Consider the following 24,262-nt stretch of genomic DNA (forward strand, 5'->3'; position numbering starts at 1 on the left):
CCCGCTGTTTGGTGCTGTGCTTATCATCGAGCGGATTCGCCACTGACAGTGATGGCGCCAACTACGCCTTTGCCATCTACGCCCATGGCTTTAAAGCACATAAAGCCCTATCGTAGGCTGACAATGAAAAAGGAAGCTACCATCATCATTTCAAATTGAAAGCGACCAGTCACAAGCCGACGTTGGCGAAGAGTTCGTAATTTTGAAGCAAATGGTTTCGGATTTCATGAAAAACAAGTTGAATATCTCGCAGTTAACTGACAATGAAAATCGTTCCTCAAGTGGCAATGGATTCAGACGACTCTGACACCGAGAATGAAGAGCCGATGCCTGCGCAGCCGACAAGTTCAGAGTTGACGCGAGCATTGATGACACTGTCATCAGTGTACAGTGATGATATGATCCTAGCTGAAATTGAAGCAACCATCATTATGTGCTAGCGGAACACCGTGCAAAAGAGGATAAATTTATTTGCACCGCTAAGGCAGTAACAGGCAGCGTTCACCCAGCTGAAGATAGCGCCGCCTACATTGATGGCACCCATTGTTGGATTGTTAGTTTGTTAGCGCGCGCTCCTTGCCGTCGCTGACTGCGGCGCATTCCAGAGGTGCGACGGCGCAGTCTCCACAGACGCGCCAGCCCCATGTGCGCCCGCTGCTGCATTTACGATTGTGGCGCCGCGCGGCACTGCGCATGTGCAAGGAGGACGCACCCTGCTTATAAATGCGAGGGAGGAACGATTGATGCAGCACGCTCGACATAGAGGTTAAGGAGAGTCGAGCTGCTGCCAGTCGGCGAAAAAGACTGGAAAACCTAAATTCTTCACACCCCGAGGTTGTCGCTTGGCAGTTGGCCGTCGAGTGTCGAGAGAATGAGTGTGCCAAGGCAAAATGTGCGGTCGAGACACCGGAACAACACAAAGAACGCCTAGTGAAAAGACGTCGCCAAGAAGCTCAACGCCGTGCTATCGCCTCCCAACAACAGCGGCAGGATCAAGAGAGTGTCACAGACGATCCCAAGACTCATCGGTGCACTAAACATGCTATGAAACTCGGTGAAAGTGCAAGTGCGTCTACACTCTTTCTCTCGGACTTTGTGAACAAAGCTAAGGTTAGCAAGCTCAGGGTAGCAAGCAAGGCAAGAGATTAACCAAGCATAACCGTACCTTTACGCTGTGTATATCCTGGCATAGCTGAGCTAAGCCACTGCCAATTTTTTATCCAAGCTTCGGCATGACGCGAGCCCTCACTTGCATGACACCATAACGCTCTCTGGCACGCCGCCGAAATGATGTTGATGTTGATGTGGCTTCACGCGCAAATGGACAGGGCGCTTGGAGGCCATTGTTCTGGTCTCTGAGGCTAGTTGTTCTGCCGGGCCACCTGATGGAGACGACGCACTGCCGTGTTTGTGCGATGAAAAGTGGAAACACTACGTGCTAACCGATACGCACGCAATAAGCTGGTACGGTTTATGCAGATACAAAACACATAATGTTCAATGGCCACTGAGTCGGGCATTTGACTTTACTACTTTTAAAGCGAAACTACTGTTTAAGCGGGTACGGTTCAACAAGGTTGTACTGTATATACAGGATGAGTCAGAGTAGTTAAGGTGGCTGACCACCAACAACACGCAGCAGCCAGCATCTCCGATCTTCTTCTTCCTCTCTCTTTTTCATCCTTCCGTAACAATATATTCACAAGAAATTTTTTTGTGTGTGAAAATCATCACCAAAAGAAGCGTGGTGAACTTTCAGAAAATAACTGAAAATGCTGAACCCTAGTTATAACATAAGTGTGACGGGCAGCTCGCATGTTTTCATAATGGGGCCACATAGACAACCATAATTGGCATGGCTTGCTCACGCCCTCGCACCCACAACAGATCACATCATCTTCATCACTTGGCGTGCAGGCTGAACATGTGCCTTCAATTCTTGGGCATCACGGAAATGTCGTCATGAAAGCACCTTAAATGTCCGTATAATTGCTATTGCAATAAACTAAGATTGGAAGGAACTCATCCTGATTTAATTCAGGGACAGAAGATTGTAACTGCTTTGTAGTGTAGTTTCTAGCAGTCAGTATTTAGCAGTGCCTTGTTTTCTACAAGCACTATGCTATCCTCACATCATTTAGACAATGTACAGTAAGCTTGAAGGGGGTTTATGCTGCAGTTGCATGTCTTCTGAAGCTTTGGCCAACCCTTTGTCTCGTCTACCTAGCCATTGTTTACAACTCCTGAAACAATGGCTTATGGCCATCACTAGCATCACTTGCACCTATTGAAAACAGAGGCAAGCTGAGGCAGGCAGTGGAAGTGTCGCCGCAAGATAAAACATGGCAATGCCCATGGGAATGCGGGAAATAGTGTTTATATTAGTAACAGTTTTTCTTAATCCCACCACTCCCCCCCCCTTTTTTTTTATCTCTTAAATCCTGGAGAATATTGCTTTCAAATTAGGATATCTCCGATCACTTTTATCCATAATTGTGATCTCTGACTGATGCTATGGCTCGCTGGTTAGGCATACAAGCCACAAGGCTTACGCGAGCTGGATATTATGATTGTATGTTTGATTGTGTGTTTGATAGTGTGATTTTTAAAAAAATTGTGGGGTTTTTTGTGCCAAAACCACGATCTGATGATGAGGCATGCCATAGTGGGGGTCTCCAGAAATTTGGGACTCCTGAGGTTTTTTAACGTGCACCTAAATCTAAGTACATGGGTGTTGTTCCATTTCGTCACCATCAAAATGGGGCTGCCGTCACCGGGATTCGATCCCGTGACCTTGTGCTCAGCAGCCCAACACCATAGCCACTAAGCGACAACGGCGGGTTGTGCGATTTTTGTTTGAGTGAAGATTTTATTATGAAAAAAAAACACTACAGGGTTAATGAATATTGATAAGGAAAGCGAAGCTTAGTTTTGTCAGTCATGTGGATCAATAGACTTGTTCCTGTGTTTACACTTCTGTGCTAACTTCATGGACAACGCAACATCAGCATTCAGACATGACTTTTTTTGGTTGCAGAATCATGTGTGCTTTGTAATGGAGTATGCCTGTGGAGGGGACCTGATGATGCACATCCATACTGACATTTTCCCAGAGCCTAGAGCTGCCTTTTATGCTGCCTGTGTTGTTCTGGGACTGCAGTTTCTTCATGAAAATCGCATCATCTACAGGTAAGATATATTTTGCTGTGACCTGTCCAGGCCGTGCCTTGTTCTTTTTTTTGAAACCATGCTATTGTAAGCTCACCCTTGCAGTTTTAGTGAGCCTTTTAGTCTTTATTTTAATGCAGATGTGTTTCTGTACCTGAATCGCCTACACTAAAACAACCAAACTTGATTGAGCCAAGGTTCTCAAACCCTGCCCTAAGATCACAAGCACAACAATGCCTCTTCTTACCACTAAATTCTCTCATGCACTGCAAAATGTAAACAAAATCCTCAGTAAATGCTACCCAATTCCCACCAGCAACCAGAAACTTAAGATGGTTCCCTGCCTGGCCAAACTAGCCTGCAGACGCAGCACTAACTTTAAGGACATTCTTGTACATGCCAAACTAAGGACAAAGATGAAGCCAACATCTGGTCCCTGTGACCGCCCCAGGTATTCTACGTGCAAACATATTCATCCTACTACTACACTAAAAAGTGCATTGTCGAATTACCTTTACAAGGTAACTTCAAATTTTGCCTGCACTTCAAGCAATGTAGTCTACCGTCTAGAATGCGCCGCTTGTAACAAACAATACATAGGTGAGACTGGACAACATATTGTATCATACAAGACTCAATGGCGATCGCACTTATGCCAAACAAAATTTATCTAAAGCAATAGAGCCAGCCACTTCAATGAACATGGCTATATTGTCGATAAAGCAAGGCTCTATAGACTACAAACAAATTTCCGTTCGCCTCACGAGAGAAAATACTGTCAAACCTCGATATATCGAACCCTGATATATCGAATTATTACGTATATCGAACACTTTCTATATCACGTGGAAAATCACATGCATTTTTTATTTTTTATTTCAAACGAGACCGGATGTAAAATGGATATATCGAACTCCGCCGCCCCAAACCAAGTGCACTCTGTTGACAGGAGGCGAGCTTTCCCGCAACGCTCTCAAAGATAGCGGCGGCGCGATGGGCGTTTCAGACTGCTGCGTACGACAGCTACACATCAGTTGACAGCGTACACATCAGTTGCGCCGAGGACGCCATTTGAACGTAGCGGCGTACGCATGCGGCGGCTTGGCGTGGCCGTGGCTTGGCCAGGTTGGCCAGTTTGACAACTTCAATGACACGTGCGTCTCGGGGCTGCCGCTTGTGCTATGATGGCTACTTGTGCTACGCCAGTCGTTGTTAGTGTGTGTGTGGTGTTAAGAATGGCGAGCTGCCAAACAAGATTGCCACACAGTTACGACAGGGCGACACGACGCGCATCTCCCCCTCACCGTCGCTGCAGCTGGGAGGCGTTCGAAGAAGCGGCCTTTGTGGTGAAATCCGCCTCCTTCCTCCAGCCCCTTCGACATTGTGACGGAACTAGTTCGGTGTATGAACAATGATTCCGGAGTTCCCCAACGCGGAGCTGATTTGACACGCATGGACAAGCTGCCGCGGGAACGACGTATTTTTGTGCTTCTCACGCTTCGGCGTGGCGCAGAACAACGAGCGACCCTCGATCGGCACCGATAATTCCCGGAACGGCAACCCTCCAACGCCGTCGTTTGGGCTTCGGAATGTGTGTGCCTTTGTGTCTGTAAACTGATATGCAGAGCAGCGGCGAGTTGGTGATGAGTAAACGAACAGTCGCCGCGTCGTATGACCGGCGGATCGAGTGTATAAAAACTGTGGTTGTGCGAATGCTGAGGACACTTCTCTTGAGCAGTCATGTTAGACTGAGACACTTTTCTCAAGCAGTCATGTTAGACTGATTTAATTTCTGTAAATAAACCCTTTTTCCTCGTTCTCGATGAGAAACAGTTCTTCACTTCATCAACGATCTCAGCGTAAATAAGTTGGACGACGGCATGGGCCAGCTACCTTCGAATTCATGCCGTACTCCAATCTTGGCAAAGGACCACGGACCTTCTTCAATGTGCCACGGAAAAGCACCGGAGGGTGTCTGCATCACTAAAACTGTTAAATAAGTTTCGTAAGCTTTGTTCTGGTGCATGTCAGCAGCACAGACTTCCGGCAGCTCGTAGCAATGCAAATTCAAAGCTTGCGCCCATCTTCTCCGACAAGCTGATTGTAGGCACAAAGGGAGATGGCACACCAACATAGCTACACTTCCAGCTTCAAAAATGTGACGTCAGGTCCTCTCCTATTTTGTTTCTTTCCTCCATGATTTTCACTATGTCCTGCGCCTTTTCGAGCTGCCTATCTCCAGGATCAGCCCTCATTTTTGGAGACAAAATTGAAGCGGCCTTGTGCATAACCTTGCTCTCATCTTGGCTCTGACTAAGCAAAGAAATGCTTTGCATTCTGTATATTCCATGTCCCGTTCATTGTGAGGAAGTTATTTTACATGTGTATCAGTCAGTTTTGCGTGTTTGATATAGAGAATAATACGCTTTATCTATGTTTGTATATTCGTGTTTGACTGTATTTACAATTTGCAATTAACATTTTACTGTACTTAAGCTAAAACTACAAGGAAGTCCATCAGCTTTCTTATATCTTTTTAGCATGCCCTGAAATAGAGAGTAGCCTGGTAATTGGTCCCAATATCACATGTATGAATTGCACCGACAGCTGTAGAAGTTGCAGTCAGGTCCGCATGCAACAAGCTGGTATCTGCATACGGGAACATGCATACTACAGTGGAGTCCACTTATAACTATATCAAGAAAGAAAAATCTAGTCGTTATATTGATCATTGCCATATCGGGGTGCCGTAAAAAAAGCTGCCGAACATACCTTTGTAGCTCAGAAACCAAATTAGCCACTTGCACTAAAGAATAAACATGTGAAGTAGCCTGTGATAAATAAAATGTGTATTTATGCCTCTAAACAGTGTATCAAGTCTCAGGAATGCTGAAATAGTCAGAAATCTACACTTGCTTTCACAGGTGTTTCAGGTTCACAACTGTGGTGTCCATTTGTGTCCAGTCACTAGTGGCAATAATTAAGCGTGAATAAAATCAATGAGCTACTCCATCGACGTCAGTGCACTTAGCGTTAACATTGAGGTCGGTGTCAATCTCGTGTCCCATCGCCCAATGCCACCGTCTGTTGCAACAACGATTGCCCCGTCTGAGATCTCTTTTGCATAACGAGACAGCACTATCTGCACTCAGAAACTCCTCCATCAAAGCACCCCCTGTTTCATCGTCAATAGCAACAGGCTTCTAGAACTCGGTAACATCAGTGGCTTCCACCGTGTTCCACCGCTTCGCTTCACGCTTTTTCTGTCTCCTCACGCGTAGTCCGATCGTGGGTGACATGGACGCGAGGCGACGAGCGCTATCTTGTGGCGTGCGGGCGGGACGCATTGCGCAGTTAATGGCGGCAGATACGAGCATGCCTAGGCAAATGTATTGCCCCGTCTAGGCATTGTTTATTTAAGGGGAACTTAGAAATGCAAATTTCACGATTATTCTGAAGTGAAAACGCCGTCCAGAAGGCAAAATTTTTATCATTAGATCTGATATGCTGTGAATAATGTATTGTTATATTTGTTCGTTTGTTTTCTCATACCCCTAATGTATAAGTTGACAGTCTTAGTCGGCTCATCATTCTAACTGATACATTGTTATATGTGGTATCGCTATAAGTGGACTGCACTGTATCCGATCGGCGCACCTTTCGGTGGCTAAGGAGCCTGATCTTCATGCTTTTGCACTACTTTTGTCACCATTCTCTCTGTCACCATTCTCTCTCTGTCCACGTCATGTGTGAGAATTGTTTCAATCAATCCTGTAGACCTGGACAAACTGTGCACGGTAGAAAGGCTGCGGGTGTCAAAGCACTAACCACGACCGGGTCTTTGCCAAATATTTGAAAGACCAAATTGGAGGTGTTCGATTTGGAGTCTAATTATTTGAATGTTCTATTCGTATACAGTACACTGTTGTTTATTCAGCTCCGTTTAATCTAATCCAAACCGAAGGTCCCGGCTGGCACCCGTGCATTGCTATGAGCTCATGTTTGTTATTTCGATCCTAAAATTGTCCTTTGCTGGATAATTTGCTGGATAACTTGACTAGTCAGCATGCCTGCACCTGACCCCTATGGTGACTCCAACCCCTGTCCTGGCAGCATCGCAGTGGAGCTTAGGGGATGGCGAATGCGTTGAATACACGTAATCTCCAGTTGAAAACACCTATTTTCAGTTTGCCCTAGGAAGTTTTTCAAGCAATGACCGTAGCTCACAGTACCCGATTATGGAATTTATTTGATTCTAATGCGCAACTCCCCCCGCCTCCGAAAATGAGGCCCAAAATTGCCTGCATAATGAAAGCAGGTATGAAACCAAACTAGCATTATCAAGTTTGCTTTACCACATAACAGGAATGTACAGCGGCGAAGGTGATGTGGGAAACTGGCCACCATTGTGCAAGCTATATTAGACACTTGCCCATGTTTCTTGATAAGTGATTGTGTGTGTGTGTTAGATATCTACTTCTTTATTATGAGATTTAATGTCATTGTTACGTTAATTTTCTGCTTTGGACACATAGAAAGTGGGTGCACATATCATTCGAGGGGTGTTAGAATCTGGCAAATAGTGCCAAATGAATGGGCAAATAGAGGAGTGAAGTTTTCGTGTTTTTTCTGGATCTTGTTAAGTTCAACCCACTGGATAATTAGGTCAATTTTATCAGTCCCTTTAGGGTGGAATGAACAGTTTTCATTGAAACATTATGATGTTCAGAAATTGTTCGATATAAGCGATAATTCGATGTAAACAAGTTGACATAGTCTGGTTCGACTGTAGCAATATATATGGTTGTGCACCATTACCAATTAAAGCAAATTGCATTGCATCAAAAACAAAAGTACAAATTGTATTTGCACATCCCTAGCATAAGCCCATGTACTTGGATTTCTGAGCATGCTACAGAAGCTCAGATGGTCAAATTAATCCAGAGCCCTTCACCAAGGTATTTCCTATTGACGGTTAAGCTCCATCACTTATTTTTGTTCAACAAACCTTGGTCTTCTACATGTTGTATTGCTTGAAGTATCTTGAATCACTGCATTTTTTTAGCCTTGAGATTGAGTTTGGAATCACGATCCAGATAAGTGTGTGTGTGTGCACAAACAGGTGGGCGTGCGTGTGTGCATGCACGTGCATGTTTGTTTTGACAGCTTTGTCGTCTCTCTGGCTCCCAGGGATCTCAAGCTGGACAACCTGTTGCTTGATGCTGAGGGCTACGTGAAATTGGCCGACTTTGGTCTGTGCAAAGAAGGCATGGGCTATGGTGATCGGACAGGCACTTTCTGTGGCACACCTGAATTTCTGGCACCTGAGGTGCTGACTGAAACTTCGTACACTCGAGCTGTTGACTGGTGGGGCTTAGGTGTCCTGGTCTTTGAAATGCTGGTGGGCGAGGTGAGCCTTACTTTCTTGCAAAGCAGTAGGTTCGTGCAGTACTACTTCGTGCTGCTAGAAAGAGTTCAAAAGCACTGCTCTTGGCACGTGTTCTAAATGAGCACTCTAGTTCATATTTCATTGTACAATGACATAATTGTCACTGAAAGGATGCACACAAAAACGGACATGAAAGAAAAGAATCGCAGTGTCTGCATTTTCATGTGCATCTGTTTATCAGCAATTGCTGTTTGTGCGGATGCTGTGTCATCGTTGTCGGACTCCGTGCGAACGTATGTATGATTGAGCGTCCAGTGGCTTCTTCGGCGCGGGTAGCTGGCAACACTTTTGAAGGTCACAGCTAGAGCGCTGGGGCTCGCCGCAGGCAGCGTTAGTCCATGCGCGGGTGCTAAAAAGAGCAGCATGGGCGTGCTTTCCGCCTTCCGCCATCTTCGATTTCCGTCGCGCGCAGAAACCCGTGTTCCATGCACGCGCGCACACACGCAACGGCGCCGTGCCGCCACAAAGCGTGCCACGCACGAGCACTGACGCAGCTGAGTGGTTTGCAAGGCCGTCGCGACTTCGCTCGCTCCTGCTGCCACGCTTCCCGGCGGCGTTCCTCGCTCGCGCACGCGAGATTGATCCGCGTTCGCTAAACAAAAATAAAAAGCTGAGCATGGCAAATCACGACAAGTACCCACTAGGCTAAAATACAAGTTCTTGTGCATAGGCTGTGAATTGTCAATAACTCTCCAATCAGCACCTATTTTTGGGCACTTTATAGTTTTGAACTGTTGAGCATTTAGTCTTTGCATTTCTTGCTACTTGTTCTGTATGCTACACCATGATAGTTGTACTTTCTTTTTTTCATGTCATCAAATCCTTTTGTGCATTTTTTTCCCAGAGCCCTTTTCCTGGTGATGATGAAGAAGAAGTGTTTGACAGCATTGTGCATGATGAAGTTCGATACCCACGCTTCCTCTCCATAGAGGCTGTTGCCATTATGCGGAGGGTGAGTATGGTCCCACTCATTGTTTACATTGTTTTGCCTTCCATTATGCAACATTGGGGCATGTGCCAATATTATGCAGTCAAAGCCATTCATTACTGTATGGCATGCCAATTGAAAATATTAGGAATGCCAATCTATTTGGCACACTTCTTAATTTTGGCAAATGGACATAGCTTACAGCGATGGCTGGTAATAATTACCCAATTGTGTTATGCACGCTAAGAATAATTTTAAATATTAGTGAACTTAAGGTTAGTGTATACGTACTGCAATTGAATCTTGTTAATTCAAACTTCCGGTTTGTTCAAACTGATGCTGTGGTCCTATCAACGTATATGAATTCCAATAGGCGAAAATGCCTGGCAATTTGAACGCACAAGCATTTGCGATGGTTAATTTGAACATACCGCGCTGTAACAGTGCTCTCAGCAGCGTGCCAAATCACACGGTGGCGCCTCCGATCAGCATTGCTCTGACCCCATCATAGAGGATAAGCTTAGGAGAGACCTCCCAACACTGCACACGAAGGGGGTAAAAAAACGATGGCAGAAATTTTACCCTCTAGTTGAATCACACCGGCGACTTGAGGTTGTGCAACCATTTTTGACTGGTGACCAAAAAGTGACTGAAGACGACGGATGCTCACACCGGCAAGCCCTGGCAAACACCAGCAAGCTCTGGCAAGTGCAACCTGCAAGTTGCAATCCCGGAGATTATCTTTCTCAGTGAGAACTCTAGGGATATAGGCACTTCGCATGCACTTCGCTGGTTTCGCATTCAGGTGACAGCCATGTATTTTGATTCAAGCGAAGAAGAAGACATTGTCACTGTGCTGATGTGTTCTATTGTGCGTGGTGTCAGCTGTGGCAATGTGGAAGCCTCCAAAGAAAAGCGACGCTAGTGGGTGCACTCGTGCTGCCATTCGCGATAAGTAGGCGGCTATGCAAGCTGCCTCCTGCCCACATTCCACTTGAACTCCACTCACATGACAAGGAGTTATATTGAGAGTAAGTTATAATTTCTAGTTCGCGTTGCATGGGAATCGGTGCATAACTCTTGTGCTTTCTTTTGCTGCTGTTTAGCTTCCTGTAAATGCTACCGTGTGCGTTCGACTTGTTGCTGGAACTGCTGCGCCCCAGCATCACGAGGCAAGACAGCACTTGCCTTCCTGCAGTCTGCCATGTTGGCGTGGGCTTTGTATTTGGTGTGACACAGGAGGACACTGGATGAAAACACATGCTCACATAACTTTCAGTGTGCCAGTGATACGTTGGCAGTTTTGTGACCACGGTTGCGTGACTGATAAATTAAACAAGCGACTGGCCAGAGTAGTCACTTTTTGAGAGAAGCGACCATTTGTGACCATTTGCAACCAACTTGGTCGCGTGACCACTGTCAGTCACCAGTGTGAATGAGCCTTCTGTCAAATGGCAAGGTCACCGTTTCTGCGTCATTCTATAATGCCCCAGCCACACTAGCGGCAAAACATGTGCTGCAGGAACGATCGGTCCTGGGCCAACTTTTCATGGCTTGCCACTGCGGCAAGCAAGCTGTGAGCAGAGGAGACCAATGAGAGTGGCCCCTAGAGTGACGTATGCGCAAGAAACATGTCATGCGGACCCGCCCTATTGCTCTATTCGTAATCACGTCTAGTTCAGCAGGACTGCTTGTTTCACACTGTTGTCTGCTTGTGTCTGCTCTCGTTCACACTTGTTTTGGTTGGCTTGCTTTGGTCACATTCGCACTTTTTTTTTACTATGACGAGTCTAAACCGAGAAGCCCCAATGAAAAAGTTATTGGAGACAGTGCGCCATATCCGATTCTGTACAGCAAGACAGACCCTGAATACAAGGATGCCAGTATCTCATTTTCCGCGTCTTTTGAACACGGCAAGGGAGCACACCAACATGGCTATGATCAGTGGCAATTACTTCGTCATCGTGATAAGACATGACTCGCATTAAGAACGCAGGACGAAGAACGTAAACACAGCGGTGTTTTTTAAAATTTATTTTATTATTATTATTATTATCATTATTATTACTTAGGGAAAAGTTCGAAACAGAAACATCGACGTTGCAAAAAAATGCACCACGCCAAGGTCAGAAAGATGAAGCATTCGCCAACACGTTGGCCATCATTGGGAAAGTGTTTGAACAGGCTGCTCGACCAGTGGAAACCACTAGCAGTGCAACAAGCAGAACTTGTTTTTAGAGTCCTACCAAATTCCAAAGACTTCTTCACAAACCCTCAAGGACCCTGAACTGACCCCAAAGTCTGCTACACATCATCACAAGACTGCTGCAGGCCTCGGGGAAAGAAAGCACCGACGGCGATGAACTCTCGCTAGAGAGGAAAGGAGGTCATTTTGAACCTCAAGCAAAAAAACAAACTTTATACCAAGGATTCTGGGGAAGCCAGCCACGTGACCCGTGAGGAGCGCCTGTTTTATTTTTTGTCATCAGAGCTAAACAGGGCATGCTGTCTTTTTCTCCAACATGTTATGCTGCTTTTTTAGAAGGCAAACTGCCTTCTTCAGGCACAGCCTCCTCAGATTCATGTACTGAGGGGCCTCTTGAACCGCCTTTTCGATGATCTCCTGACTAGATTTTTGCGCCCAGGTGCTGTCAAGGTCAAGGCATGTCATTCATTGCTGGAAGTTGACTATGGAACTGCAGAGAACCATAAAGGTGATGAAGACATAGGTAGTCATTGGCAGCACATCCTACTCTGTGGTTGAGACACTGAGCTGCATTGAGAGAGAGCAATTCATTTCTGCAGTATGTCTGTACTTAACGGCAGCATGCGATTACATTCGCCAGAAATTCCTGCTAGAAAACGTCAAGCTCAAGATGGCTGAAGTTGCTCTAGTAGAAGCTCTGGAAACTGCTTCATTCAACAGCGTACATCACTTTATTATGGCGTTCCCTGCTATCCTACCCCAGCAGAGTGGCAAATCAAAAGAAGAAGCAATCGACGCACTTGTAGTCAAGTTTGCCACTCGCAAGCATATCAGGTTCCAGCCATCATATCAAATAAGCCAAGGTGTGACGTGCTGGCTCTGCAATTAGGAAGCATTCGAAGTGTCGACGGATCGCTCTTGTTCCACAGAATTTTGATGGTTATGCTGGGTATTCTCTTCATTCCCCACAGCAATGCTGAATGTGAGTGAATATTCAGCACTGTGAACAAAACTCGTAACAGTTTCGCTCATCTGTGTGTGAGAAAACACTCAAAAGTCTGCTGATGATCATGGGGCACCAGATTGGTACAGTGGAATCTCGATGATACGAATCTCACGGGGTCACGAAAAATATTCGTATTAGCCGAAATTCGTATCATAGAAACAATGAAAAGTAGCTAAATCGAAGAGTCAGAAGTGAACTCACTCAGACACACGTACGTAAAAAGGATTTATTTCTTGTAGAAAATTCTCTAATGTCCTCTGCCTCGTTTTCTTTGTCAGGTCAATCAGCAGACTGTTCAAATCCATAAAAACGCGTGCACGTGTCGTTGCTGATTTCGTTCGCGCATGCCTCAGAACTTAGCGCGCATGCAGCGTTTCAGCCGCCGGTGGTGGGTCCTTCGCCGTCGCCCATGTCTAACACAAAGAACGCGGCCCGAAGCACAGCAGCCATTCCGTCCAATGGCACGCGGAAAATGAAGAAAAGCACAAAAGCAACACAAGTGCCACCGCTTCAAACTCTTCGCGCCCAGTCGCCGCCTCCGCGCTGTCCGGCGCCACGTCCGCGCCTCCGCACCAAAAGAGAGAGGGAGAAATGGCGTAACTGCGCGCTGTTCTCTTTCACTGCAATCGGTGGGGCTCATGCTCGCGGTCGCGTCCATCCGTGCGCTGGAATCGTGCCAACTGTGGTCTCTCCTCCGCGCAGCGGCGCAACCTCCTCCCCTCCTTAGCAACCGGCGCGCCGGTCAGGGGCGCAGCTGCGCATAGCAACCGTGACGTCACACAGTAGCGGTAGAACGGGCGCGCGCGCGTCAGCGGTGGCACCGCCGCTCCTTCGCCAGCCGTTTCGTTGCAGTCGAGTGAGAGGCCCGTGTTGCGCGCCATGCGGTTCGGGGAGGTGCCAGCGGACGCCGGATTCCCCCAACACCAAGCGCCAGAAGAACAAGGAGCGAATGCGCATGCCACGAATGAACATGTCACCAGATGCGAAAGCAAGGGAGGCAGAAAAGAAACGCCAACAGCGACTGATTAGATCGCCGGGTACCAAAGGCAGGGAAGCAGAACGAAAGCGGCAGCAGCGACAGGCGATATCGTCGAACACCAAAGCGAATGAATTGGAGCGCAGACGGCAGCAGCGTCTGGCTTTCGCCAAGCACACTTTCAAATTTCCAATGTCTTCGGTAATTTTCGCATCAACCGACGCGGGTCGGAAATTGATTCGTAACAACCATTCTCTAACACGTTGCAAAGTAATGGGGCTCGGCCGGGACTACAGAAAAATTCGTATCATCCAGATATTCGTATCAGCCGTGATCGTATCATCGAGATTCCACTGTACTTGCTTTGAGCAAACCTAACAGAAGTTTCTGAAGCAGTCAAAATAAATTGTGCCCCAGTGGAGTTTTCGCTCTTTACTCGTGCGGTTGTAAAAACGTGAGTAAGCTTGTCACAAAAAGTAAGTCCCCTAAAAAAAAAAAAAAAAGAGTGCCACCCCCCCCCCTCGCTGCGAAAGTGTTACAAATTTCTAAATCTTCAGGTTGGCTGGTATGCATGTGTTGCTACGCAACCATTTGACATGTAAAGTTGCCTACTTTTCACAGACCAAAATCTGTGTTGCTGCATTAAGGTAGTTTCATGCCATAGTGTAGCAAGTGAATGTGACTTAGAAACACTAGACCATAAGCTGCTTTTTTTTTTTAATTAATATTAATGCTTCACATTTCTCTACAGCTGTTAAGGAAAAACCCTGAAAGGCGCCTTGGCACGAGTGAGAAAGATGCAGAGGACGTCAAGAAGCAAGCCTTTTTCAGAGTGAGTTACTTAGTTTTGTGCTCTGCCTTACACCAAACCACCCTTCTTGCACTAAAATTTGCTAATAACCTTTTAAGGAGGCATTCTGTAAAAGCAAAGTTGGCCAGGATAATAATTTGCTCAATGTTGGTGCCTACTACCATGTCTTAGAAATAAGTCCTCAAAACATGCAGTGAAAACATTGCTGTTTTATTGACCATTTTCTTAAACTGCATTTCATCGCAGTCTGAAGCATATTAACTAGAACATAGTGTATTTCACCGCACCCTGAAAGACGCCTTGGCATGAGTGAGTATTACAGTAAAATCTCGCTATGACAAGGTTGAAGGAGGAGCTGTCCTTGCTTCGCTATAGTGACCGCCAGGAAAGGTAGCGCTTTGCTGCTAGCAACCCCTGGATACGCCACTGCAAAAGCCCACTGTAAACAGCTGAAGGACTGCAAAAGATCATTCTCTGCCATGTCTTCATTAGCAAGATAATTGCATTCTTTAATGCAGCTCTCAACACAGGATACGCACAGGTCCTTGAAATCCTTGAAAACCCTTGAAATTGAAAAGTATGTTTTCGAGGACCTTGAATGCCCTGGAGTTCTTTTTGTCCTTTGAAAACGCTTGAATTTCCTGACCCCGCACAAGCACAACTTCGTCGTAGTTGCACTCTCTCATGCTTTCTGCTGTATCCCTTTCACTTCTCTGTTGGCTCTTTTGGACTTGTGTTTTAACAGTGGAAGAGAGAAGGGAGAAAGGCGTGCGAGGCTGGCGATGTGTTGAAATTCTGCCAAAAGTGGATGCGGCAGCTCAATTTTTCTTTTTCTCGAGACCACACTTTATCTTTGAAGTTAATCTACAGCAGGTGTAAAGTCATCCTACTGCAGGTGACACAATCGACCACCGCGGCGGAGTGGATGTGAAAGCTTCGTTTCGAGCCGTCGATGTAAAGACATCATCGACATTGCATGAAAGTGTACCTTGGGTCGCAGACTCACAAATTAATGAAAATGCCTTTTTCATCATGAAATTCGTTTATTTTTCCAGTTGCGTGATGATGCAAGAAATATATATGTGTAGGCAACTGTGCTTACTTGCATAAAAGGTGCGCTTTCAATATAACGAAGTAAAGTGCCAATTTTACCCACTTCGTTATCTCTAAGTTTAGCCATAGTGTTTTGAGAACATTGTTATAGTAAAAAATTGCTACATGCGATGCCACTGTGCACCATTTAAATAGCTTTGACAGGGCCTTGAAAGTCCTTAGATAAGCTTTGACCGGGCCTTGAAAGTCTCCTTTGCCAGTGAAATTTTTATGCAGAGGGATATGCAAATGACTTCTGTCTTCGCCAACATTTTTAACTTTTTTCCTAGATTTACTTTCGAAAGAGGCTCCAAGTACTGTCAATGTTCGATTTTTCGAACTCCATAGGGACTGCAAAAACATAAAAAAAAATAAACGAATGCATTCCCTCAATGTATGCCCTCAATAACTACCCTCAAGGCCTCAAATTGCTACAGCTATGTCAGAAATAGCTTTAAAGGCCCGCCAGTAGAATTATTAGGCATATCAGTGCTTATACTGTGATTGGAGACAGCGAGTGTGTACTTGTATAATGAACCCTTTATTGACGAGTGTTGCCTACAGACAACATACCAGAATTTTTTTTTTTTCTTGCCAAGTTTCTGGTCTCTGGCTCAGTGTATTCTGGCTAAATGTCTTCAGCCAACACTGACTGGTGGGCAGCAAGCGTCATTTGTTGGTTTACAATGGGAAAACTGGATGAGGAAAAAGAAATTTGGCACGTGGCTCACTATCTTGAAAGCAAGGTCAGAGGAGACAGTGCGATGCAAGATATCCAGCTGCAATGATGTCAGACATGTGATATAAAGCAAATTAAATTTATACCTATGGTTCCCATATGATGAGAGCTGCCTACACAAATTCCGAATGAAGCCTTAGGTGGCTTGGGGTGAAGCTCCCTTTCAGTTTTCTGCCTGGGGGTTTTCCCCTTAGTATTGCTGAAAAATTTTCCCCCAAATCCTTTTTTTTATTGGTTATGCTTATTCTTGATGTGTTTTGCACATTTGTATGGAAAATAAGGATTTCTTTAGGGTTATTTATATGTCTTGTCCTTAAAGAGCCCCTCACCAGGCCACACAGCAAACTTCGGTTATGCGCTGGAAGTTTTTACGTGTCTTCTAGGGAGTGTTCCGGCGGAAAAAGTTTTTCGAATCGGCTCAATAATAGCCAAGACAGAAATATTTCAGTGCGGCAAACCCATGATTTCAGGAGGCAAGCTCCACTGCCTAGCGAGACACTCTCTCCACTTGCCCCGTCTAGCCTCCGCAAGCGAAATTCCTTCCCTGCGTTCTCCCATAACGTGCCTCGAGGATCGCAGGACGCATACGTCACGGGCCCCACGTTTATTAATTTTTCCTCCGCACTTTTTTTGCGGCGCGGCACACTTCCGCTGACAGCGTGGTGTGCCAGCTGTTGTTATTGCCTCGTTTTGTGCAGCGCACATATTTGGACGCTGCGCACGAGGACACCTGGCTAGTGGTATGAATCAGTGCTACACGAATACTGAGGCAGACACAAGTAGATCACAGAGCATGATCCCACACTGGAACACCATAAAAAATGACAGTTTTGGTGTCTGCACACGCGACTTCACGACTTGGGAACAAGCAGACGAAACAGAAGTACATCTCTCTTGCTGCGGTGTGAAGTAAAACAAAAACGTGCAGACATTTGGTTCGTGCGTTTTATTAGTCCTCTAAGCTTTAATTTGTTCATTCAAGCAACATATTGCACAAATAGCAGATGTTGCCTTAAATAATTATTGGTCGCGCCTCGCCACGAGTGACGTCGCAGCGCGAACACGTGTATGTAACGCACTAGCACGTGTACACCATCCTCCGGCTTGGAGCATGGCAGCCGTGAGTAGTAGGGAAAACGACATTCAGTTTGAAATTTCAGATCTCTCTACGGTGCGTATCAGTGTAATACTTTGCAGACACGATCGTTATCACGCAATCTATGCTTAGCACTTTTCAGCTCAATATGGCCATACCTGGTGAGGGGCCCTTTAAATGAAAAACATTGCACCAAACAGCACAAAGCTTGATAACAAAAGTCGAAGAAGCTAGGCCTAACAGCTGCAAAAAACAACTTGTACAACTGCCAGCGGATTAGCGCACAAGTACGCTGGTTCTAGGCTGTATGATAATCAAAATCATGACAGTGGTGGCTTCAAACCTGTGGTCACGTAAGATACTAGTTTTAAAAATTACATGGCAAAGGATTTCAGCATCCAAAACTTCAGATGTGCTTGTACATTGGCTCAATGAAATTTGTGGCAGTGCCACAAATTTCAGAAAGATCGGTTTGGAGGTATCAGGGAGGTATCATGCAGAAAGGTAGGTTCGGAGGTATCAGTGGGTTTGCGAGAGAGGGCATCTGCAACCTTATTCTGCTCGTCTTTGCGATACTGGACAGTAAATGTGTAATTCAGAAGACGAGCTGTCCACAGACCTATTCTTTGTGGTTTCCTCCCAGAACCCTTCTGAGGCAAGAGTGTAGCCAGTGCCTCGTGATCACTGATTAGCGTTAAATTTATTCCTCAGAAGTAGACATGCCACTTTTCACAAGCCCATAGGCAAGCCAGATCTTCTTTTATGCCAGTTCCAGCGTGCCAGTGCACAGCTAGAAAGAGAGAATGAGATGCAAATTGAATTGTTGGAGTATTTTCTCCATCAGTCTATTGCAAGACAGTGCCAAGCCTGTAGTCAGAGGCATCTGTGGATACCACGACAGGAAGGGTTGGGTCAAGCAGCGATAAAATGGGTGCATTACGAAGATAATCTTTCACCTCTTGAAAACTGTTCTCAGCGGCCACATCCGAGTTGAATGGAACATCTTAACGCAGCAACGACGGCGCAGACGAATTGGCTCAACTACGTGGGTCATGTGTGGCATAAACTTGAAGTAATATTCTGTCAAACCAGGGAAAGAGCGCAGTTGTATAGGAGTCGACAGGCAACTAAAAGTCTCAACCTGCTGAATGTTCTCCTCAAGAGGCGATATGCCCTGAGAGAAAATCTTGTGTCCAATAAAGGACAGTTCTTGGAATACAAAGATGCACTTGTCATTCAGCTTTAAGCCAGAAGAAAAGATCCATGGGAGGACTGTTTTCCAGGTTGTCATCATGTTCTTTTTGAGTGCTGCCGAAAATGATGGTGTCATCATTGTAAAACTTGACACAGGAACAGCCTGAGAGAACTTGAAGCGTGAGCTGTTGGAACGCAGAAAGAGTGGAACCGAGCCCAAAACATATTCGCTGAAAACGAAAAAGGCCTTCGTGCATTATAAAGGTCGCTAAATTGCGGCTATCTTGATACATGTATAGTGCTACCTGATGGTAAGCCGAGGCGTGGTCTAACTTTGAGAAGCATTTAGCATCTTGCAGATACTGCAGCAAGTCTTCCGCATGAAGCAGTGGGAAGTTATCAGTGACAATGGCCTGGTTAGCTGCGTGCAGATCCACACCCATTCTGATGGCTTCATTCTGCTTGCGAAGAACAACAATGGGGGACACCCATTCCGATGATGATACACGTTCTACGATGTCTTGTCATAATAAGTTATCTATTTCCTGTTTCACTGGTTCTCACAATGTGAGGGGGAGCCACCTGTGCTTTAAGCGTTGCCGTGGAACTGCAGAACGTGTCTGAACCGTATGGGTGACGCCGTGTACGAGGCCAAGGCCAGAAGTAAAGTGTTCAAAACGATTGAACCTAGCTGGTAGGTGGCCCATCGTACCCGATGCGGTGGATTTTTGTGGCATGTTAGATGACACCGGTGGTAACTCACGGGGAACCTTAGGAAGGGGCGATGCACTTGAAGGACACCAGGAATTCACCGGGACTGGCTGGGTGGTAGTGCTGCAGCACTGAAGGCTGTCGCCTGCAAGCGTCATCAGGGTGTCTACCAACCGGGAAAACCGGGAATTCTCAGGGATTTTGAGTAGTCTGGAAGAACTCGGGGAAAACTCAGGGAATTTGTGCTTCTATCAGGGAAAATTAGCTGTAATTTTTTTAGAGGGTCAAAAGTCGCGGTAATGCTGGCTCGAGAAACAGACAGGACTCGTAACAAATCGTCGTCGGCTGGAGGAGTTGCCAGTGTACAGTCAACGACCGATTTTCGGGATTCCCGATAACTCGGACGGCTTCGCGGCACCACCACTATAGTGTACTAGAATAATGTTCTAGTACACTATAACCACCACATAACCCAAAGAGTCAATGTATCATAACGTCTGAAATTTCAGACGGAAGAACTCTTCGCCGTCCGATTTTCTAAACGTTTTGCGTGATCGCAGGTCCGAGACGGCATTAATGAAAACCACCACCGCTGCTATTTTGATTACCTCGCCGCCTTGAACCGGTGCTCTCGCACGCAGATCCGCTGGCAGCCGTAGCCACCACTGCGGCAACGCTAGGCCTAGCTGCTTCGACGTTCGCTGTTAAGCTTCTTGTCGTTCGGTGCCGTGTTTTTTCATTTCTCCGCTGACAGCAATATTTTTGTCTTCGAAGCTCGGAAAGCACGGTGCATTGCATAATGCTCTTTCCCGAAAGTCTGCTTCGCCTCAATACAGTCATGTAACGCGGTGAAGCGTAACAAGCGTAGGAAGGGACAATTGTCGCGGGACACTGTATGTATTCCTTAATTTTACACGTGTGCACCCGCCCTCACCTGTCACAGTAGGAGCACCGATATGCCTAATAAGTGCACTGACAGGCATTCAGAGCTTTTTCAGACGTACATGTGTCGATTTTAGCCCTTGAGGGCAGTAAAAGACATGAATTTATTTTTTCGGACTGCCTGATTTTTCGGAAGTTTTCGCGGCCCCTAGGGGGTCCGAAAAATTGGACGTTGACTGTAAATTGACCAAGATTATTCTTCAAATGGTCCGTGAGGCGAACGCGCGGCGAAAGGAGGACGAGAACAGAAAGGATCGACGCACTGAGGAATGAACGGGGAATTAAGTATGCGACCGCTTCTTTATATTATCCGTATTAGCCGTATATTATCTATCCGGCTCCCCATTGCAGATTGTTCACGAGTACAAGTACTTGGGTGTATTCCTCACACTGTCCATATGTTGGCACAGGCATGTTGATTTCATTACAGCAAAAGCATGCAAAGTGTTAGGATTTCTACGGCGCAATACAAAACTCTTTCCCCAGCAGGCTCGTGATCTTCTGTACAAAAGCTGTGTTGGACCCATTTTAGGATATGGATGTACCGTATGGGACCCTCCTACGTGTACCGACCGAGATAAACTTGAGAGAGTTCAGAATATAGCAGCACGGTACGTAATCGGCAACTATGACAGAAACCTTAGTATTACTAGCGCAAAACAAACATTAAAATGGGACACGTTAGAAAAGAGAAGGCAGGCATTACGCTTGAAACTTTTTCACAATATATTTTATGGCCAAATTGGAATAGACCGTAATAAGTATATTCTTCAGCCACATTATATATCCAGACGAACAGATCACGAGCTCAAGGTTAGGGAATACACTTGTAGAACTAAACTTTTCAAAAGCACCTTTTTCCCCAAAACCATTTTAGAATGGAATCGACTGCCTGCTGCCGTAGTTAGTATACTTAATAATGAACATTTTGCAAATGCTCTTTTAAATTTTCTTCTTTATTTTACAGTATACAGTAATTGCAGAGTTTGCTATCATTATATAGTGCTTTATTACTTAATTGTATGATGCCGTTTCCTGCGTGCTGTACATTGATATCCTGATGTACCATTTTTGTCATGTCATTTTTGTGGTTTTTCTTCTTCTCTTTTTCTCTTTCGTTGTATTGTATAGTATAAGGCTGTTTATTCGATGCCATAAGCTGTTCACATTGATGTATGTAACCCCCCCACTGTAATGCCTAAATGGCGCTGTGGGTATAAGAGTAAATAAATAAATAAATAGGAGCCTGCGCTCAAAAAACAAATTGTTGGCTGATGCTGAGATGCAGGTGTCCCTCATCCAAACCAAAATAAACTCTTTAAAGCAGTGAAACACAACACTGAGGCGTCTTGCGCGAGCTGAGAATATGTCAGGACAGTTGCATGACACTGAGCATGCTATCAGTTGATAGAAATAGCTCATATTCGAAAATATTTGCTTCTGTATGCATCTCCTTTTCTTTGTACTAGAGAATGTCCAACTTGATTTGAAAATTTTTTCAAAGACATTTTATTTGCTGTGCACTTTAATAACCCCTCCCTTATATTCTCTTCTTGAATAACATAAACACTACTCTTTAGTATTCAAATTGGATTAAGTCGGTTTTCTTTAAATTTTTTTTCATATGCTTACTAGAGAGTGACAGCATAGGGTGATATGGTTTCAGCGCGACTTGACATAAAACATAGTTCTGCATCACTCAGGGAATTTTGCAAAAGCACTCAGGGAAAACCTGGAAAACTCAGGGAATTTGGAAATGTCAACTTGGTAGACACCCTGGTCATGTTCATTTGGCGGGTTGCATCAATAACAAGAAGGGATTATCCATTTTTGACAACGTAGAACAGTATCTCAGCAGTGCGGTTTCTGAATGTTACCAGAGCTTGGAAACACCTGAGAAGTAAAACAATAGTGCTTGAATAGTCTTTCAGTATTTTGGGGGGAGCTACTAGTCTGGAATCGGACAGCTGAGGCTCAACAAAGTATTGAGTGAGCAAGTCTTTAGACAGAATGGAAACCGAGGAGCCAGTGTCCACAAATAGGGATAAATGTTTTCTGTTCACCTCAGCATTGGCATAAAGTTGCAGATTACACATAACCGGTAGTGGCTGGCTGTCTGGTGGCGCCATCGACTGGGGACGATCTGAATGGCGAGGTCTGAAAGGACTGGGTGACCTGGAGGCTTGCTGGCACCCTGCCGGTGGTGACCTTGCGAAGGGGCTACTGCGACACACCGTGGCGAAATGTCTCCTCTTGAAACACGGGTAGCAAACCTTGCCACATGCGTGACAGTTCTGAGTAGTAGCAAGCTCATGGCCGCAATTGGGGCAGCCAATCAAAGAATTAAGTGGCCAGCTGTAATGCTGGCACATCGACGAAGGTCTGGTCAGTTGATGAGGCCGGGGCTTGGCAGGAAGGCGTGAAAACCCGTGGTAGGGGACGGTGCTGCCCCGGACATTGATGGAGACTTTGATTCCTGGAGGCAACACTGGACAAACTCGGCATCTTTGATGACCATCACGGCCTTCTCGAACATAACCTAAGTGTTCTTGGACAAGCAAACGTTCGCGTAGCTGCATAGAGGTCAATTTAATGAGTAATTGTTGGAGAAGCAGCTGGTCCTTCAAGTGACCATAATTGCAGTGGTTTGCGGTAACTTGCAATTCGAAGAGAAAATCCTGGGTGAATGTCTCGCCTTGCACAAGGTTCTGAAACGAGAGTCATACTGTGGCTACTGTATCTGGAGGACTGAACTTGGCAGTTAGTGTTTTCATCAATATGGAGTAAGCTTCTTTGGCCGACCCCGGCGTTTCCAATGCCGCGGCGAGTGCAACCCGAGCTCGCTTCTGACCTTCAGTCACAAGAAGTGTTTTCAACAATGTGTCTTTGCACTCTACGGAAAAAATTCCGCTGCTGGTGGTGAGCAAATATGTTTCAAAATCTTCAAGCCACTGAGTCCACGGTATTGCTGGTGTTCTTGGATGGTTCCAAAACAAGGGGGGTTTTCCTATCAGGTTAGTCACGTTGGGGCTGTACAGCTGTGCGTTCAGCAGAAACGTGCCACTGTGCACTGTTTACACCACTAGGCGTTTTGCTCAGCTTCCTGCGGGTGGTGGGTGGCGATGCGCTGAGGGCGAGGGGCTGCTTCGGCAGGCTGTGCTGCAATGAAAAATGGGCCGAATGGCTATTGCTACAGCCGGTGTTGGCAATGAGCTGCTTCATGACTGCTGGCTGCAGTTGACGAGCAGCAGCAAGTGGAAGGCATCCAGGACACATGTCGGTTGTGCCATTGTAGTGTGCGCGAAGGGAGGCACCAAGCACCGCCGGTGGCTCTGAAGGAGCGACACACAGATTGGTTCCACAACATGCCCAACTTACTCGTCGGCTGCAGCGAGGGTGTTTACACATCTGCAGTGGGGTGCCCCCTGGGGCCATGCAATAGAACAAAGTACTAAAGTATAATATACAACACATATGTCATAGAAAACTGCAAGAAAAGCTTTACAGCCATCTCACAGAGAAGAGGAAACATTTCTGCAGTCCCCAACCAGAATGCCTCAAGGCTTGCAGTAGGCACGGCCGAAAAAGAGAGAGAGAGAGAGAGAGTGTGTGTGTGTGTGTGTGTGTGTGTGTGTGTGTGTGTGTGTGTGTGTGTGTGTGTGTGTGTGTTTGCCATGCTCTTTGCAGACCCCTATTTAGACCACTGCTTTAGTGAAAGAATGGGTACAGTATCCACAGTGTACACTGCAGTCTAACTTGTGCATGATATTATTATTGGTGGTCAGGCTATGCAGTTGCTGTGTTTTCTCCTTTGTGTCATTCATCTGTGAGTTATTTCTGCTTTATTTATTACAGAACATTAACTGGGAACATCTGCTTCTGAAAAAGCTGAAGCCCCCGTTTGTGCCTACTGTGGTAAGTAGGAGTTGGAGTTCCGTTTTGTG

At 45.8% G+C, this 24,262-nt stretch overlaps 1 protein-coding gene across 4 annotated transcripts in view; it reads left to right on the forward strand.

Annotated features, from left to right (window-relative positions):
- Nucleotides 1-24,262, forward strand: part of Pkn (serine/threonine-protein kinase N) — a 135,228-nt gene that overhangs the window by 98,564 nt on the left and 12,402 nt on the right. For all 4 annotated transcript variants that reach the window (XM_065436713.1, XM_065436711.1, XM_065436714.1 and 1 more), the window contains 5 exons: nt 3,038-3,189; nt 8,359-8,578; nt 9,462-9,569; nt 14,485-14,565; nt 24,174-24,233. In XM_065436713.1, the coding sequence (XP_065292785.1) occupies nt 3,038-3,189; nt 8,359-8,578; nt 9,462-9,569; nt 14,485-14,565; nt 24,174-24,233 (621 nt within the window). The remainder of the gene's footprint in view (nt 1-3,037; nt 3,190-8,358; nt 8,579-9,461; nt 9,570-14,484; nt 14,566-24,173; nt 24,234-24,262) is intronic.

The sequence above is a fragment of the Dermacentor albipictus genome, chromosome 1, assembly GCF_038994185.2.
Source record: "Dermacentor albipictus isolate Rhodes 1998 colony chromosome 1, USDA_Dalb.pri_finalv2, whole genome shotgun sequence".
In the NCBI taxonomy this organism is placed as follows: domain Eukaryota; kingdom Metazoa; phylum Arthropoda; class Arachnida; order Ixodida; family Ixodidae; genus Dermacentor; species Dermacentor albipictus.